General features: G+C 40.3%; 1 protein-coding gene across 3 annotated transcripts; it reads right to left on the bottom strand.

The window, feature by feature from the left end:
- Positions 1-12,137: 12,137 nt before the first annotated feature.
- Positions 12,138-20,051, bottom strand: zc3hc1 (zinc finger, C3HC-type containing 1). Of its 3 annotated transcripts, none has more exons than XM_069192414.1 (11): positions 20,037-20,051; positions 19,417-19,615; positions 17,924-18,026; positions 17,425-17,575; positions 17,029-17,112; positions 16,100-16,227; positions 15,396-15,544; positions 14,740-14,983; positions 13,900-14,109; positions 13,580-13,807; positions 12,138-13,226 (listed from the first exon to the last, which is right to left on the bottom strand). In XM_069192414.1, the coding sequence occupies exons 2-11, from the start codon at positions 19,548-19,550 to the stop codon at positions 13,158-13,160; spliced, it is 1,500 nt and encodes a 499-aa protein (XP_069048515.1). In that variant the 5' UTR covers positions 19,551-19,615; positions 20,037-20,051; the 3' UTR covers positions 12,138-13,157. The 3 variants fall into 3 exon arrangements, with proteins under 3 accessions (XP_069048515.1, XP_015208065.1, XP_015208064.1); XM_015352579.2 differs by having other exon boundaries at positions 19,963-20,049; XM_015352578.2 differs by lacking the exon at positions 20,037-20,051 and adding an exon at positions 19,853-20,035.
- Between the last annotated feature and the right edge of the window lie 58 nt (positions 20,052-20,109).

Here is a 20,109-nt window from a genome sequence, read left to right on the forward strand (position 1 = left end):
GAAGCCAATTAACCTGCCAGTGTGTCTTTTGGAATGTGGGAGGAAACTGGAGAACTTGGAGGAAACCCACACAAACGCATGGAGAACATACACACTGCTAACCATTGCATCGATGTGGTGCCTATCAAGGTCTCCCTAGTGGTTATACCTGTAGCTGTGTAAAAATACAGCTACTGGAGTGCTAGTTCACATACTCATAGGAATACCTTGTACGTATGTGTATTCTAATGTATGCAATTACTGTTTTTACATTTTTTAACCCGGGAGCTATTTTTATACCAACCTCTCAGTTGTCACTTACTGGTCATCAGATGCTGCTTTCCCAGGGAAAGAGCCTCACCAGCACTTTGCAAATAACAATTTTGCCACAAAGATGATCTGACTTATCAACACCTAAAATCGTATGACCTCAGTGTGCTCTCTGCTCTCATCTTTTTTTCATTTTGCAGTTTTTATTAAGTGTGTTTAATTGCTGCCTCTGAAAAATAAAGAAAACTGCACAGCTTTTCAGATTGGTCCTTTCAGAGCCTGTCTTTACACTAATGTGTGCAATAAAAGGAAACACAGAGCCCCTGTCGAGTGAGGTGAGCAAGCATTGCTGTGAATCTCTTATGAGCTGTACAACTGCACATTCATTATTTAAAGAAGCACTTACCAAAAAAAGGCATCTCTGTTAACAGTCAGGGAAAATTATTTAAATCTATCATATTGTTGAATTTTTTTCCTTTGTAGCAACAGAAATAGTTTAGCTGCAGAAATTGAAACAATTGTAGTGTCTTTTTTGGCATTTCTTATACAGAGTAGCAATTCAGACAGGTTAATTGCCACAGTGGCAAGTCTTTACCAGTTTGCAAGCTATCTGCTCACTCTAGTGCATATCTAAAGATAATGTTTTACGCAGATGCGACGTTTTAAACATCTGCAGGAAGCAAGATGAATTCATTGCTGATAGAAACTGCTTTTCACTAACATTTATGAGATATATTTGTTTAATTCTAAAACAGGACGTTTCAGGTATTGGCTTTTTTTTCTTTCATTCAAAACCTTTCACCGTCTCAAAGTATCGAAGTTGTTTTATTGTGCCATCTAAAAACAGATGAGTTCTGCAGCATCACAGCAAAAAGGTGTTAATTCAAAATGTTGACATATTGATATGTAGACATGGAGTTGAAAGCTGAATGACGGGTAACCTGTAAAATAAAAATACAAACTCAGTTCTTTGAAAGACAGTCTCACAAGCTGTGAACTCACTATGATCACTTTAACGGCATACAGACTATTTGAAATAAACAGTGAATAGTATATTTGCGGTTTTATTCACACCTGCATACTAACCAACCCTTTTTTCTTTTTAAAGTGATAAGTGTGGAAAATCTTTTTGTTACAATATCTCATTGTTTCTTCCACCTGACTGAGCTATTAGGGTTAACATTTGCCATTTGAATTCTTTTTATTATTATTATATTCTGAGAGAATGCCATGCTGATGTGACTCTCACTTGTGTCCTGTGCACCTTCTGTGTGGAGCTTGCATGTCATTTCCTACCTTCCAAAAACATGCTGGAGCCATTAATTTCTCAGAATTACTTGTGTATATGGAGCCAGCAAAGAATTAGCATCCCTTCTGGGGTGTAGTCCTAATTCATGCCTTGTGCATCCAGAATAGGCTCTAGTTCATCCCAGCCCAGTTATTCGTAGATTACTGACAATGGCTGGTGTTGCTCAGGTTGAGAAGATAGATTTGTTTGGCAGTTTATAAATGTTTCAAGGAACACGTGAATATAAAGCATAAATGTGTGCCGGGATGCCCAGAGGAATTTGTGCCAGTAATGAGTTACAGGGTAAGCTGCAGAGAACTACTGTATAAAGCCAGATACAACTGGTGCAGCCCATACTGATATGTCTAGACATTCTGGAACAAATGATAAGATAAGATAACTTTATTGGCCATATACAATTTCTTGTATTAGGAATATGTCTTTTTGCATACCCCAACGTGCTCTCCATGAGACACACAGACAGGGAGAGAAGCTTGGTGTCATAGCATAGGGTCAACCATTTATATGGCACCCCTGGAGCACTTGGGGTTAAGGGCCTTTCTCAGGGGCCCAACTGAGTAGGATTCCTCTACCAGCCGCAGGATATGAACCAGCAACCTTGCAGGCAGAGGTGCAGAGCCACCGCACCGCCCCAAATGGAACTATTACAATGAGCATGAACAACAGTTTCAACGTTTTGACTACTGCCATTACATCAAGGACTTTAATTTTAAATTGGAAATGTATGTAAATGTCCCCTTCCTCCCCGTGAAGAACATCTTTTCACACTGCAGGTCATGGACACTCCACTCCTTCCTCATTCGTATACCACTGAAGGTCGACAGCAGCCCCAGCTTCTGTGTAACTTCAGTGTGGTATGCAAATTTAACCCCAGCCCACTTCTACAACTGCTTGAGAAGGAAAATAAGCATCTTTGCGCGGCATCTTTCCATAAGTATGTCATACATTTGGTCATTGTATCACAGCACTCAACATTGAGAATCTTGCAAAAGTGTTCAGACCCTTCGATTGGTGTCCCAGTTTGCAAAATTAAAAAAAAATGTGTAAGCATAAATTTGTAAACCAGCAGCCATATCACCCTGCAGTTCTCAACTGGCTACCCACTGAAGCTAAGCAGGGTTGAGCCTGGTCAGTAGCTGGATTGGAGACCTCCTGGGAAGCTATGGTTGCTGCTGAAAGTGGTGTTAGTGGGACCAGTGGGGGGTGCTCACCCTGTAGTCTGTGTGGGTCCTAATGCCCTGGTATAGTGGCGGGACACTATACTGTACTATACTGTAGTGGGTGCTGTGTTTTGGATGAGACATTAAACCAAGGTCCTGACTCTCAGTGGTCATTAAAGATCCCTGGGCATGTCTCGATAAGAGTAAGGAGTTGTCCTGGTGTCGGGGCCAAATTTCCCCCCTTGGCCTTTACCGTGGCCTCCAAATTGTCCCCATGTATGACTTCAGGTGCGTAGCTGCGTCAGCATGCGTAGGCTGCAAAGGAACAAGTAATGGGTTTATTCCATGCTGAAAAAAAGAAGAAAGAGAACACAACGTTTCGGCCATGGAGCCTTCTTCAGGTGTGAGAGAGACAAGGCAGTAGGCAAAGGTAAAGTAGCGGGAGAACAAAGGTTGGGAGGGAGGAGGAGTGAGAATTGGGAGCAGGGGACAGAAAGAGAGGCCAATCAAGAGGTATGAAGTCAGAATAGGTATAGAGAGGTGTGAAGTGAAACTTCCAATGAATGGAGAAAATTTAAAAGAACAGTGATCTGTCGTTAAGAGAAGGGAGAATGTGTGATCCTAGCTGCAGAATAATTTTGGTTTCGGTAGTCTTTCTGATGTATGAGTTTGGAAAACCGTCTTTGAGAACACAGACGGAGAGATTAGAGTGGTCGTGGCCATCAGAGGTGAAATGAGAAACAATGGGCTTGGAGAGATCTTTAATCTTCACAGCCCTGACGTGTTCTCTGAAGCGGTCTCCGAGTGTCCTTCCTGTTTCTCCAATGTAGATGGCTGGGCATTTACTGCAAGAGATACAGTAAATAAGGTTGCTGGAGGTACAAGATGCTGTCTGGGTGATCCGGAAATGTCCTGAGGGGCCTTGAATGAGTGTGGTGGTGGCTGTGTACTTGCAGGTGATACAGCGAGCTCTGTTGCAAGGGAAAGTGCCTGGTGTGGATGGTTGTTGAGGGCGGTCAAGGGAGCTGTGAACAAGGAGGTTACGCAGATTAGGTGATCGGCGATATGAGATGATGGGGCGATCAGAAAAGAGGGCCCCAATGGAGGGATCATCCATGTATGACTGGCTTGCATTTGCCCTGCGATGGACTGGCGCCCTGCCTTGAGCTCGTTGCTTGCTGGGTAGGCTCCAGCTTCCCACGACACCGTGTGGTACAAAGTGATTTGACAAATAACATGACAAAATTTTGAAAGCTTTAATATTTTATTCATCAGCAGAGTGCTCAAACTGAAGGCTTCTTAGGGTAAGACACAGACCTCCTCTATGTGGCAAAATCAATTTTTGGTTAGCAGAGGATGATTTCAAGTTACACAACAATGGGGTTATCAGTCCTTGAGCTGTCCGTCTCTTGGCACCATCTTGGCCTTAGTGGGATTTGCTCTGCTCTACAAATTCATAAAGCTGAATAGTTCATTTCTGTTCTACAAAACAGAGATTTGTAAAGATAAACTTAATTTAAAAAGGTAGGAATTTCAGCAGATGATCGCTACTGTATTGCACTTCTGGGTAAAGGAGGCAAAGCACTGAGTGAAAAGATTAACAGTGCAAATTACTTCTACAGAGTTGTGTATCTCTCTGTTCAAGGCCTCATACCTGTCACATACTGCTTTTATCTGCATTGGTAGACTTTGCATGTCCCTTCTAATCTAATCTTATCCGACTCTTGTTATCTGATAGTAATACAAGATTTACAATCATTTCTTGTACATTCAAGTCGGTATTTTCAGAGACAGAGTGGGATTGCACTTTGGAGAAAGGTGAAAAAGGTTTTAAACAATGCAAATGACTGATAACAGTACACATTATGCATTGTTCAATGGCAATAGGCTTGAACTCTCATGAGGTTTTTGCTATGAATAGTAACAGGGTGAAAGATACTCCATTAGATTGTGTGATTCACACAGATCTGTAGCTGAGAACAATAAGAAACGGTCAATGCCGGAGAGTTATGATTTTAAACTTCAATTAACATCTAAATGATAAGATTCTATTATTATAATGCCTGACCTATTTCTGCTTAAACTATATAAGCCATCAATGTGTCCTACTGAAATCTTCCTTTTCTCTGGGCTGTAAGTCACTGAGCTTTTGTTTGCTTTAACTACTGTATCATACCATAGTGTCTTGGGCCATAGAAGACCAAAACACTCATCAGCTTTTGTGATGACCTAGGCAGGTGTAAGGACCACCTTAGACCAAAATCTATTGCTACAGGGAATGTTGTAAAAAATAAAACATCACTATTGGCATGGGTTAGACAAGTTGCTTACTGTTATTATATTTCTGACTTCATCCTCCAAATTCCCCTGAAAGGCCAAAGCAGAAAAAATTCTGCTTATTCTGAACAGCATTTTCAGTTCCTAGTAAATCATTTTCATGTACTTACTTGGAATCATATTACTATCTTTTACTTTGCTCCAGCCTCCAGGAATGTAATTTTGCTTTTGGGGGATTAAGAGGGTAGTAAGTTTTTTGTAGGCCTCTGTATAACTCTCAGAAAATAAGCCTTAATCTTCCAGAGACTACATTACTGGTTTTAACATTGTGCTTCAGTTATCGGAACTTTCTCTCGTTTGGTCTATATCACAACAGGATTCAAAATGAACACAACTCCAGCATGCCACTGAACTGTGACTATTAAACAGAACAACACAGCAAGGACCCACAACAAGACCAATCTACCCAGTTATTCAAAGTTTCCTTCGTGGATTCAAACAGTGGCATTCAAAGAAAGCCATATCCAGTGAGTTCCACCACCCTGGACTGACAAGCCAGACTTGTCCTACTTAAATAACAGTAACGATTATTTCAGCCCACAACAGCATTTGCTCTTGTGAATTTCCCATTAGCTAATGAGTTAAGGTATTTATATAGAACAAAAACTTGCTATGATCGTTTAAGAGTGCTGAATCAGAGATGATTTAATAAGATATCAACCCTGGCATCCCACAAAACCCTATGATTTTTTAATACGCTAACACCTGCCATAGGATATAAATAAACATGTTAAGCTTTGACTTTCTCAATGATATTGTTGTGGTGTCACACACAAAAGCAAGCAGGAGATTAACATAAGATGAATGAAGTGGTTATTAACAAATGCAGGATCCACTATGCATCTTCTGTGTGGTTTTCACTCAGGGGCAGTCCCTTGGATGGATTCTAATGGGTTGATAGAGGTGTAGAAACACTGGAGTGAAGCAGACAACTGTGCTCTTGGAAACATGGCCATCTGGCCTTGGAAGCACAAAGCATGATGGACCATAACAGTGAAAGTCCACGGTTACAGAAGATCTCACAGAAGAACAGAGCAGATAAAAAACAGAGGTTGTCAGTCACTGTTTTTGCAGAGCGGTTTAAAATCTCCTGAGGCAAAACAACATGTACTGTATTCAAAACTTCAGTTCAACCCAGTGGATGTCTCCAGGACGACACAGAAGCACAAACCAGAGGGGAACAAGCAAATGAGGAAGCACACTTAAAACCGACAGTCAAAGGCACTTCTTTACTCCAAGGGTTGTGGCCGTACAAGCTACTCAGCCATATTGTTTAAAGCAGATAATGGTTGGATGACAGCCTTGGATTAAGACAGCAACTAATTACCAAACAGGCTAGATGGGCTGAATGGCGTACTCTTATACTCACACAATCCCAGCTCTCCCAGGTGAGTAAGGCGATACTGGGAGAAGGCGATACTGGGAGAAGGTGATGTAGTTTTCTGCTGCTGAACAACAGTGTGCCAGTTACCAAGGCCAGACATCCATGTCCTATTTTCTAGTGTGGATTTGAGTCATCCTGCAGCCCCGATGCTGCCTCTGAGACTTGCAGTTGTTCCGTCACCTGCAGACTGGGCTGTATTTCAACCCATTTTAAGATGACCAGTGGAGTAGGTGAAAGAGCAGTCGGAGGAATGCTATTGTCAAGGAACAGACATACTGGCTAAATCAGTGAGCTGAGATAAATGGTGCTTTATTTCAACCGAGAAATAAATTGGATTAATGGTCATGATCTGATCTCTACCAGGGATGTAAAAGTTTTTCAAACACTCCTTTATTCTTAGAAATAGACCCTGGAGTACCGCTAGACTGGGTTATTTCTTTTGATTTACATTTCACCGGAACTTGCAGCTGCAGATGAAATGTATATTTCCGACTAGAAAACCTTAACATTTTCTAATGACTGAACAACACCTATATAAGGCTAGCAGGATTATGGACCTGTATATGAAGAAAGTGGTGAATGTAACTTTCATGGCATATTTTTATTAATGATTCAGTCACAAAGGCATTTTCAGATGTTTGGCTCAATATATATGGTCTCTAACAACTTTTGTGTATTAGCTGAAGAGACAGATCACTTCTGTATACCGCATGTTATCAGGCGTTGCGATGACTACCTCAGGGTTTCCACAAATCCCTTTTGGAATAGAAACACATCTATATTTTCTGGCCTCTATGCTTTGAAATTGAAAAAGTTCTGTATTTAAAACCTCAGAGACTCCTTCTATCCAACATGTTGCCTCCTCAACCAAAGAGTGAATATGGATCATTATTCAAGGAAACAAAAACCTGATAAGAAAACCATGTTTTGCCCATGAGCAACCCTTCCTTATCTTTCACATTTCAAGATCTAGTGGTTTCATCAAGACATATATTCAGTTTTCCCATTTCTTTGTCTAAAGACCTATAATATGCATCAGCTCAGTGATTTTGTTCCCCTGAGCACTTGGCTTCAAAGCTGGAGTTCACACTGCTGCCGTGATTTGGAGCCTCAGAGTTGCTCAAGCCCCACACCCCACCCCTATCTGGACGGTGCGGTGGCTCTATGGCTAAGGATATGCGCCTGTGGCTGGAAGGTTGCCGGTTTGAATCCTACTCTGTGGGGCCCCTGAGCAAGGCCCTTAACCCCAACTGCTCCAGGGGCGCCATATAAATGGCTGACCCTGTGCTCTGACCCCAAACTTCTCTCCCTGTCTGTGTCTCATGGAGAGCAAGTTGGGGTATGCGAAAAGACAAATTCCTAGTACAAGAACTTGTATGGCCAATAAAGTGATCTTATCCATCTTATCCCCTTCCACCGGGAATTCCCACTTCCCCCGCCTCAGCCTCACAAAACAAGTACCTTCCACTCAGCAGCCTAACCTGATTATGGGAGTCATTTGAATATGCTGTAGGTGCAGTCTAGTCTGGCTCTAAGTGTAATTACACAGTATCAGAAGTTGGCAGTCCCCTGCAAGGAAACATGCCACTGGTACTATAATGAATTCTTTATGGCCTTTCCTTGGGTGACCTGTGATAATGATCCTTCACAGCAGTCTGAGCTTTTAGAGCTCAGCACATTGCGCAGCACTGGACTGCTTTTCTGGAAGCCTTGGGAAATCAGTCATTCTACTGATGCTACTTGTGAGTAACTCCCATGTCTAGTGGAAACTGTTGCTATTAAAATTTCCTCCAGATCTTCCTCCAATAGCCGCCTCAATGCATTTGCTGTTTATTTGCAATTTTCACTGGCTGCTGTCCACAAAAAAAGGGAAATGAGTGTTTTCACTCATATTCAAGTGCACTTGAATATGATATAATTCCAATAACCATGTTTAACTAAACACCAAGTGAAATCTGTCTGGGATTTCTTACAGTTTTACCACTAACACTAGAATTAAGACTTCTTGTTTTGTGACAGTAACAGAAGGACAAAAAGCACTGGGCAATGAGGTGGGGGATTTACAGAGCTTTAAACAACAGCTTCAAGTAGAGGTGTTTACATCTAGTGCAAAAATCAGTTTTTTCCAGTGTTTTGGGGATTATTTTAAGCAATGCATTAAATATTACTTGAGGGTGAAATGTAGACTTCACCAGTGGGCAACATCCTGTTATTCAGGATTAGAAGGGTAGGGCATGCTTCCTAAAGCTGTATAAAAACAGCCATCAAAAGACATTAATGTTTGTGGTACAAACATCCCAATACACACCCAGAGGAATTGTTCTGGCCACTCTGAGAAGTTAGAATCTAGAGACACATGAGACACTTAAGACAAAGATCCCCCAAATCACAAAGGTGTGGCTTTACAATACAGGTTATGACAGAGCAAAACCATTAAACCATGGGCAGAGCGGTGGCTCTGTGGTTAAGGATCTGCACCTGTGACTGGAAGGTTGCCAGTTCATGCGAAAAGACGAATTCCTAATGCAAGAAATTGTATAGGGCTAATAAAGAAACATTACATTATCATTATATAAAAATAACCATGACCCTATGCATTTCTGGTCACTGTAAAATAAACCAGAGTACATAAAAAACAGATCTAGTCAAATTGCCTAAGGAAACAATTTCAAAAGTCCATCTTGGACTTTTATCTTGGACTTTATCCATATAGCTGGCAATCTCTACATTCTCTCTTTCCATCCACAGGGAACCTATTTATCCATCTAGTTAGCTTTATTTGTTCTTGACGTAAGAGCAGATTGGGATGGCCAATGTTGCTCATTTGGTTAGCAGCTCGGTTTTTATTTTAAAAAAAATGTATTGAGAAACAATCTTAAAAAGTGCTAAAGACAATTTGGGAGCACCTATCAAATCCCTTAATTGATCTCGGATCTTCCTTCCCTTTTCTCACATTGTGATTGTGCGTTTCTCCTGCATATCACTGGTCTCAAATCTATATACACTCCTGGATGTACTCCTGTTATCTAAAGTCTGCCTTTTTTCCCTTTCTATTCTTCTATTCTCTGTGGGCCTCGCCATCATCACTCCACCTCCTTCTCTCTACTGCTCCCAGTGAATTTCATCTCTGGCACGTTCCAATCGTTTCTTCTTGAGCTAGCATGTTCAGAATCCCCCTGCCTTTCCAGTCCTACACATCTCCTAGCCCTGCCTAGACTGTTGTATCTCCCTGCTGGTTGGCCTCCCTGCCAGCACAGTCTAAGTCATCAACTCAGTCCTGCTGCTCACTTTGTCTTTTTTTTCTGCTCTAGGTCTCCGACGTAGCTCTAGCCTCCTGCTGTCTCAAGCCCTCTGCTTCTTCCCATCTTCAGTCACTTCTCTCTCCCTTCCCCCTCTCCACTCCAGCTCCAAACTGTACCACTCATACTTTCAGGCCCTTTCCTGCTCCACCCTCGCTCCGCGTGAACTTCCCAGGGAAACGGTGACCACCTTCTCGGCACAGGCTCAAGCCCCTACTGCTCAGACAGAGCGGCGATCTCTCTGCGCTCGGTTACATCGTTGAACAGCTCTTACTCTGTACTGCACTCATCACGCCTTTAATTCTCACACTGGTCATTTTCTAATCTCATTTAATGTAGACAAGCTACACATACCAGCAAAGTGTTCACAATCCTGTTGTAAAAAAGCCAGATGCAGATTGTGAACACAACTTCATCCGTTTTCACAGTTACTCATCCAGTGTTTGCTTACCTCTGTCCTTTTGTTAATTAGTTGTACCTTAATATACCCCAGCTCTACAACATGATTGCGCTTTGTATGCAAACACAAATTCTCCAGTCTGTTAGTTGCCTGGACAAAGGCGTCTAGAAAACAAAAATATAATAAAATGTACAGTTTATAGGGTGTCCAATGCTACCAAGAATAATTAAATGGCAATAAAAAGGAAAATTCAAATGCTTTTGCTTCAAATACAACTTTTATTCTTATTCCGCTCAAATGTTGGATCCTTTTTAAAAGGTAGATAACTATTATCTTTGTAGTTCAGGTGGGTAGCTGCGTCAGCATGCGTAGGCTGCAAAAGAACAAGTCATAGGTTTATTCCATGCTGTAAAGAGAAGAAAGAAAACAACGTTTCGACCGTGGAGCCTTCTTCAGGTGGCTTCACAGCCGGAACGTTGTGCTTTCTTTCTTCTCTTTTCAACATGGAATAAGCCTATTACTTGTAACTATTATCTTCGACAGTAATGATACTACTTTTAATTGTATACATTATTTGCATTAAGATTTAGAAAACATTTGGGCAACAAAGTTTGGTTTGCTCTGAAATTCTTCTCTAAATTAGATTTAAAACTATAGCTCTGTGTACACAACAATGTAAATTATTTCTTGTTTCCCCAGCATTTATACAAGAGACACTTCATCCAAACTAGGGATTTTAAACACCTGAAAAAAGCAGAATTAAATTCAGCAGCAACGTAAATGTATTCCACTTAATATATACTGTTCATAAGTATATTTAAGGTGGAATGGCATGTTTTCAGCTTGTTTTTGTAAACAATCCACAGATCTGTCTCTTAATTAAACACTTATTTTTGGTAATTAGTTTCAATGAGACGATCTTATATACCACAGAAGTGGGTGAAAGGTCATCCCTCGGTCAGGAGTCAGGACTACCACACAGCAGCTGCCTCTGTAATACACTGAAGGCACTTTCAGCAAATGTAAGCAGGGAGACGAAGACAAAGAAGTATGTTTGCAGAAATATTTCAGAACAGGATTCTTTTGAGTGCATTTTGAATCTAATTTTAAAAATGTTTAAAATTTAGCAGTTTTAGCACTGGGGCAGAATATTTTCCAAGTCTGAATGTCAGTCATTTTAATGTCATCAATTTTAACTTCATTAGCTTTTTCTAAATGAAAAAATCATTATCTGTTCTCCTTTAAAAAATACTGCCACAAAAGACCAAATTATGAGATTCTTCCTGAATGCAAGAGTAATTTTTGGTATAGCAGACATAAATAAATTTAATGCATTTGATTTTATTAATCCGGATTAAAGTTGTGTTTAACCTTGTACGTACACTTACCTTTAAAACATGAAAGGACCATCACCAACATGACAGACTAGTCACAAATCAATATTAACATTCACACTTTACATGTGTTAGTCAATGTAATATTCACATTGGCTAGGACAGAGCTGTTGTTTTTTTTTTAAGGGGTTTGATTAACTATCATTATTAAATAATTAGAATGATGCTTTTATGCAAAGCACCTTGCATTTGTATGTATTCATACAACTGGGCACTTCACTGCAGCATCCTGATGAAGTACAGTAGCTTGCTTCAGGGGAGACGTGATGTTGCCGCCCCTGGATTTGAACCCACAACCTTCCAGTTACTAAAAGCATTAAGCACCACTGATGCATAATCACACAAGAAGTTTTGGCAAAAAAAAAAGTTTTAGTTCCTTGCACCAAGTGCATACCACACTTTTGAAGATTCATAGGTAAACGTGGTCTTCTACACAAAAACATCTGAGGATGTAAGGTAACTCAAATTGAAATGTGCAATATACCACAAATACCCCTAAACAGCATTTTGTACAAAGTTAATACAAGTTTAAGACAGTATTTTAAAGTCCAAATCAGGATACCCATTCCCTTTGTCATGGAAAAAACAAATAAAAACACAGAAACTTCAGTATACTAACCTTTTAATTTGGATTTCAACATATCTTTTTATTACCAAGCATGGAAAACAGAAACTACATTTTCCAGACATTCAATAACCTCTGTTGAAACCACATTTTAAATGATTGTTCAGAATATTAGACTGTGTCTTGTTGGGACTCATCAAAACTTATTTCTTCCTATTCTTTTTAAAAAGAATAGGTATGATAAATGCACATCTGCATAAGAACTACCATTACAACAAAACAGCACTTACATAGAAATCCATATCATTTGGAATGTAATTTTTAAACTGTTAACTTACACAAGCCTCTATAAAAGATTTATCTTCATGGCACATTAGTATCTGAATGATGATATTAACAATTCAAAACTTAGTTTACAGATACCTTTGATGTGGATCTTAAGATAATAAAGTCTTCCCTTTAATGTGAAAGTTTAAACTAATGTTTAGTTTCATGGTTACTGAACACTGAGATCCAGTTTCAGGGTAGTTTATTTCTTTCAATGTTTTAAGCTAAAACAATACATGAAACTGCTTAGTGATGGTAGAACAAGAAAGTGTCCCCTGATTATCTGTGGAGTGCTGTTTAGAGTCATCACTATAGTAAGTTAACAGACTAGATGTTTTCATAGAACGCATGCATGAAGGGCTGGACAAAAACCAGCCATCTTTCAAGGCAAAGTCAGCTGTTTTCTTGTGTAAACAGTAACAAATCTCTCTGGCAAGAAGTGACTGTACGACCAAAAGCTACTGGTGAGTGAGAGATAAACATGACTGCTACAACTTGCTTCTTACATCCCTTCTCTCTAGGAGAAAGATTAACGAGGCTCATGTGTTTTGCCATGGAAAAAGCACTCCTCACAGGACAAGTAAAGGTTTTCCTGACTGCAGAAAAAAAAATGCTATCAAAATTACACAGTCTACTATCAAAGGCAGACCTCTAACTTCCCAGTTGAAAAGACCACAAAGGTTGAAGAAAAAGTAAACCAACATCAAGTACCACTGTCCTCCGTCTTGGGAATCTACTGGGAAGAAGACACTTGCCATTGCCGGAATATCTTAAAAACCCTCTTTGATTTGTCATGGAGACCCTAGAGAACACCAAAAAAGGGAGGGTTACAAACTGTACTGCCTTTAAAGGTAATGTTAACGGATTCAGAACAAACTGGTGAAAAATCATTGCATAACAAAACAATACCCTCCATGTCCACCAAATAATGAAACACATATCCTTGCGATATCCTTGGCTAAATAAGAAATACTTTCTAAACAGTTAAAACACTGTAAAACATGTCTAGGCTATAAGTATATATATTCCTCAGTGGCAGTTCTAATTTGATGATTTTGTGCTTTCAGAAACACAATAAATTCACCTATTAAGATGTGAGTGTTGTTATCACTGGAGTCGCTCTCGCAGTCTTTAGCTTTAAACTGATCATCATACCTGCGAGGTACAAGTCTCCTGCGGGTTGGCGGATTTCTTCATGGCCAGAAAAGTGTCCAGGGCTGCTTTCCAGCCTGGCTGGGGGATGTCTGGGCTTTGCGGTTTCGAGGGTGGCTCATCAGAGGACTCGGGGTCCCTCCCAGTTTCCACTTCTGCCACACTGACCCAGGGACACCAGTCCCTGTGCTGGGCAACAGGGTTAAACACACTCCTGCTGGTGGTGGTGTCCTAAACAGCATAGAGCAGTACTTAGTTTCACCTACGTCAGAAAGGCCACTAGTGCAGCCTGAAACACTGCATGGCACTTCGACTGTCCTTACCGTGCTGCTAGCAGAGGACAGGCGTGAGCGCTTGGCTCTCCGCTGGGGGCTGGAGGGCACCTCGCCGCCCACTAGGCCTGCCTCTCCCTGACCTCGGCTGCGGGTCACCGGCCTCTTGCCCCTCGCCAGGGGGCTGGGAGAGTCCTCGCTGGGGCTGGGCGAGTCCCGGCTGCGGGTTCGGAAAACCAGCGGAGACGGGCTGCTGTCAGTCTGCAATCACAATGTAAAGACCAGTGAAAACCACAGGGGTGCAGAGAAAACAGACAAGCTTGGGTGCAGATGTGGAAGAAGAAACCTAATACTTAAGGTAGCAACTAGGTCACATATAAAAAACAGTCTTTAGAACTGTCTCGACTCAAAGTTCGAAGGTCAAAGTGTCTTCTGGTTTCTGGTTCAACTTGAAAAATCAATTAAACAATGAACCTCATTAGTTCCATACTAAGACTGTTCTTTTCCTAACAGGTTTTTGCAGATGCTTATTCAAATCTTCCAGTTGAAGTTATAAAACACTTCCAAGCCTGATTAAAAGTATTTCAAGGAGGTAATCAAATAATTAGAGATTCACTCCTGTCTGACAATGTAAAAAACAATGTTTCAGGGTTGTGGAGTCATCTTGTGTTGTGTTGATGCAGCTTGCCACTCTGATTAGATCTATTAGAAATGATTTTCTGAGTGACTTAAAAATCAGTAGACGCTAGAGCCTGCAGACATTGAGATTGAGGCCTCTGCTTTATTCATTTGTAAAGAAAAGCACTGACTGGTGGTGCATACGCCTTAATTGAAAATCATACTCATCCATTTTAAACAGAGGAAGGAATGAAGTCAGTGTCAGAAGCGTACGTGCTCAGAGACATGTGACCGCGTGGCGTCCTGGCTGCGCAGTACCATCCTACAAGGGGAGGTGGAGGTGGGCGTCAGTCTGTCCCCTCGACCATCATGGCTGGACACAGGGGTTGAGGTCATGCTAAGAGAGCTGTCCCCTTCACAGGCCACCCCCTCAATCTGCTGGAAACCCCACAGCCCCACCTTGCGCATACAGTAGGAGCAGGCGAGCACTGGGAGGTGCAGGGAGTCAAGAGCTGGACTGCAGGAGCAGAAACACACTGTGAGGACACAGTACCATTTGAAAGGGCACACCGCTAATTCCCTACTTGGCTTACAAAGTTTCTCAAGAGTATTATTGTTTGAAAACAACTTTATTTCCCTTTTCCTTGATTTGCCAATCAATCCTGTTGTTTTACCATCAGATTCCACAAACAGAGAATCATTCAATAACACTACAGAATGATGTGTGGGAAATATATTAGGAACACCACTGGGATGTTTTTATTTCTCTTAATACTGTAAAACGGAACTTTACAAAACAAAGTCATTTTTCTTCTCATTTTAGATTTTGATACTAACAGCACTTATTCCCACATTTCTGTCACTCAGTCTCCACCACAAAGCCAAAAACATGATTTTAACTTCAAAGCGTGTCTCTCGATTCCTCTTACCTTGCTGCCCAGCCACAGAGGGCCACAATGCAGGCTGCCACCTGTACAGGGAGGGGATCTGTGCTCATCTTGAGAGGGGACCCCCCCTCCTTCTTCACCTCGTCCTCAATCAGCTGCAGGAGATCACCGACTGCATCTTCTGTTAGAGACTAGAAAGAACCAACATCTCATCAATACAAACTGTTTGTTATGTGTGAAGGGGAAGTGAAATTTACTTTTTTTCTTTCTGCAACAACATAGGTAGGAAATGGGATATGAGTAGAACATACAAACTGTTAAAAAAAAGGAAAAGATCTCATTTTATTAAATGTATAGTACAAGTCTTGCATTTTAGGTGCTCTTTTGTAAAGGCTCCTTTATGCATATCATTCAGTTTCTGAAGAATTCTATAGACATTCTGCTCATCAATTCATTTTGGTATCACTACCTGATGGAAAACAGGCTGTTTTTAAAACAACAAATTTATGAAGACTGTACCTAGAAAATAACTCAGGCCCACGGGTTCATGAATTATTTGGACAGTGCACTGAGGCTGGATGCTAGATGCAGAAGGAATCCAACACATCCGATTGCGGTTGTGTGCTTCTAGACCCTAAAGTGTTGCATACATTTTTTTCAAAGCAAGAGTGAGCCAGCCAAACCTATTTTGTTTGTGAAATCTTTCCATTTATTTCAGCTTCGTAAACAAAGAGAAGGAAACTCACCATGTTTTTGAGATCGTCAGGCTTCATGGATGGTAGCTGTAGCTCCAGCAGACATGCGCTCTTGAATCGGTCCAGAAAGGCCCTGAACAGCACTGCAGGCTCACTGATCGGTAGGGTCCAAAACCGATCTAACGCAGAAACATTATTAAACAGGCCATCAGCTGTGTAATAACTAAATACTCATTTTAACTACTTGTGTTCCATTATATCACATAGATTTTATTACAAAAAGCAATCAATACATGCAATTCACAGTGCTTCTGTTAATCTGTAAATGCCAGAGGGGGTTTCAAAACTCCCTTGCTGATTTAGACTGAAGACATTAGTCAGCATGGGTGGAAAACAAAGTTATTTTAATAAGCATTAGTGCAAACAAAATAAAGTAAGTGTATTGCCTGGCAACACATTATGTTACTACCTGATGTTTCTCACAGACATTATGTTGTTTCTTCTCCAAAAACATGGGACTGAGTCAATTACTTTAACAGGTACACCCTGGGCAGAACACCAGCTCATCACAGGGCACGCAGACACAAACACTCACACCAGGGACAATTCTCCTACAAGTATGTTTTTGCACTGTCAAAGGTAACCCATGTAAACATGAAGAAAGAATATAAACTCCTTCTCCCCCCCCCCAATATAAAATGCATTCATGCTGATACCATAGTTTTTAAGCACACAAAGAACCATTTAAATGTGAAGATTGAAAGTAAAATGCAGGATAACTGTCAAAAACAGGAACAATATTAACACTTAAGAATTGAAAAATGCAAACCATTTGAAAAAATCAGATTTGTTATTAAAAAGATGTTAAGGAAATTAATATTTACTTAATTTGCCTTGAATGACTAAAACATGATATAGATGTCTATGATACAAACAGACTAAGATACAGGAACAGTGAATCAATTAACAAATCCCTTTACCTGGGCTTGGAAAGTCAGGCCAAAAGCAAAACTTTTCATGGTGCATTTGTAAAGATTTCTTTAGCTCTGATATTCGTTCTTTATCTACAAGAAACAAAAAATAGTAAACAAAATGTGAGATATCACAACTGACTAAAAGGAAATATTACTTAAAAATAGCGATCAGTTTATGAAAATGAACATCACATTGTATTGTCCACCATGATCTTTGAAAAAGGCTAACAACAGAAGACAGCTTCATAGAAGTCTATTTAAAACACAAATGGGATGATATTGACTTGATCTCAGTTTCAATACAATTTCTTTCTCTTGCTTTTATTTACAGTTTTGTCCATGAGCAATCTTAATTTCCTATACTTGCAACAGGTATATTCTTGAAACAAAGGAAAACCTTACATTTCTGAAGATCCTGTGTGGGTTGCAGAGATGCGCAGAGGAATGCCTGGCAGCTTGGACATTTCAGCATGTCACATTCGACATTGGTCCAACCATACCTTGCACACCTCAAGGGGGAAAGATCATGAGGCTTTCCAGCCCATTTCAAAGAGTACACGCAGTTAAGAAATACAAATGGCAAAATATGCTGCAGATACCAAAAGGCAAAAATGAAATAAAAAGTACTCTAATACGTCTGAAGTTCATTTAAAATGGTTGATTTGTCTGAGAGTACAATGTCTATACATTTTTGTACTAAGGCCTATTGCTGTGTAAATATCATGTATAGTCAATTTCATAACCACATTACCTGCTATTTTTGACTTACGATTTGTGATTAACAAATCATTCTAGCACAGGATACGTTATTCAGGCAAAGTGAGGTTGAACATTAAGAATACTTCAGTTTATTCTCCAAAAGGATGTGCAGCGTAGATTACAAAATGCACATGAAGGATATCGTATACGTCTCCACTCTTGAGAAAAATCCTTCTTTGCTCGTGGCCTCACATGGAAGGTGGGTGATGCCATTTGGAGCTTCTGGTTCCACCACCTGCTCCTCACTGAAACGCAAAGTCAGGTGTGAATTTACATACAGAGAAGTCAATTATTTTATTTTTCTCAGCATATAACTGGGATCTTTAGACATCTGACTTTGAGAGATTGTGGTTCAGAGTCAAAAACATCAAGAAATTAAATAAATCATTTCAGCAGCTTACAGCTCAAATAATAATATTAATAGACATCCATCTAATTTATATAGCCCCCTTGTGCAATAATCTAAGAGAAACAGGTACCCACATCCAGAAAGAGTAAATTAAATAGAATTAATATCTAGAGTATATTTAGGATTTGAAAGTGTTAACTGACTTGTAAGATTTGTTATGGGCTGAGAGAACATAGTCCTGCAGCAACAGAACAGAAAAAGTGAAGTTTCTCATTTTTATTATGAATGTAGACTGTTTTAAAACATAAAAAGAGGAATATGCCATTTCTATAGTATAACAAACTTTTTCAAGAGAACACAAGGGCTCTGAAATCTTTTTCTTCATATTGGGGATAGGATCCAACTAACATTCTTGTATTCGAGATTGTAAATAAAATTGTCCTTACAGTTTTCTTTCCTAGTTGTTGACATTGTTTCCAGTGTTTTCTTTGCATTTAGAAGAGGAAATACAATGGAAATACTAGTTTCCACCTGCACGCATTGAGAGACCTGATGCTTCACCATATGGTACCATATTCCGTGTGGAGTTTGCATTTCATTTTCCATTTGTAACCAGAGAATGCCCAATAAATGAAAGACAAAATGAAGACTTGGTGTTTCTTCATTGCATGAGCTCTTGTGGCTACAGTATAATGAGCATGCCAAGCTAAAAGGGTTTTCATGTCTATAATACATTTAACAACTGGAGCTGCTTAATGTACGTTCAATATAACAGGTAAAGGTTTATTCCATGCTGAAAGGAAAAGAGACAAAACGCCTGAAGAAGGCTCCACAGCCAAAACGTTGTTTAATACATCTTTATTTGTTCCTTTGCAGCCTACGCTTGCTGACGGAGCTACCTACTTGAAATACATTCAATATGACGTCTAGCTCTAGGCTGTGCACTCCACCGTATCAAGTTATTTCTACCATATCATAATATTTAAATGTATTGTTTCTGAACTACAAAAGCAATAAGGACACTTTGAGATTGGTCATATTTTTAAATATGTGCACGTTTTGCATTACAACTGCTAAAAATAGACCTCATCTGAGTTTCACATCTAGCACCTACGCCGTCCAAACTACACATAACAGTATCACGAATCACCTGGATTAAATTCCAGGCCTCTGGAAATCGAGACCCGAGATGGTGCAGTTCTGCCTGGACTACATTCATTGAGAGGCCTTCCACACTGTTTTTCCAGTCAAACAAAATTAAAGCAACAGAAAAACATTTAACTCACCTATCCAATCTGTTATCTTCCAAAGCAATTCCGTCATTCAGTAATTCGCGAACTTTCTGGGGAGTTACTTGCGGAGATTTTAGTTTTCCCGAAGAGCTTTCAGCACCATCTCCACCGCCGCTGAGCGCTGCCATGTTGGAGTGCGCCCCTCACTCACTTCCGTCGAAACACAAATACCGCCGAGGTATGAACGTTCCGCCTGCGAAGTACAGAGAAGACTGGGTTTGGACTTAAATACCAGCTATATATCAGGCTGTTTCCGAGACACTTTTCCATACATCTAGTTTGTGTTTCGTACATCATTGTGGTGTGTATCTACTGTAAATTATTTAAAGGCACACGTTATGTTCTGTTACTAAACGGGTTACAGGCCGTGCAGACTAGATAGATGTAGGTGGCTTTTCTATTGTAGATGTTCAAGATAAAAGGCCGTCACCTCAAGAGTTTTGATAATTATTGCGACTCATCAAATAAAAATAGTTCATGGCGAATTATGGCACAAAACCTGCCCCCAGCTCATTCCACGTTAACACGGGGAAAAAACACCTTCATTGGGTAATCTATAACGAATGACCACCATCTATCTATCCCGAAGAGTTTTTTTATCGCTGCCAAGGTACCATACACCCCCTCCAGCTCCCCTGTCCCGACGTCGCAACAAGGAGCGCCCTGATTGGCTCTCTGTATTTAAGA

This window comes from Lepisosteus oculatus, chromosome 7, assembly GCF_040954835.1.
Source record: "Lepisosteus oculatus isolate fLepOcu1 chromosome 7, fLepOcu1.hap2, whole genome shotgun sequence".
Taxonomy (NCBI): Eukaryota; Metazoa; Chordata; class Actinopteri; order Semionotiformes; family Lepisosteidae; genus Lepisosteus; species Lepisosteus oculatus.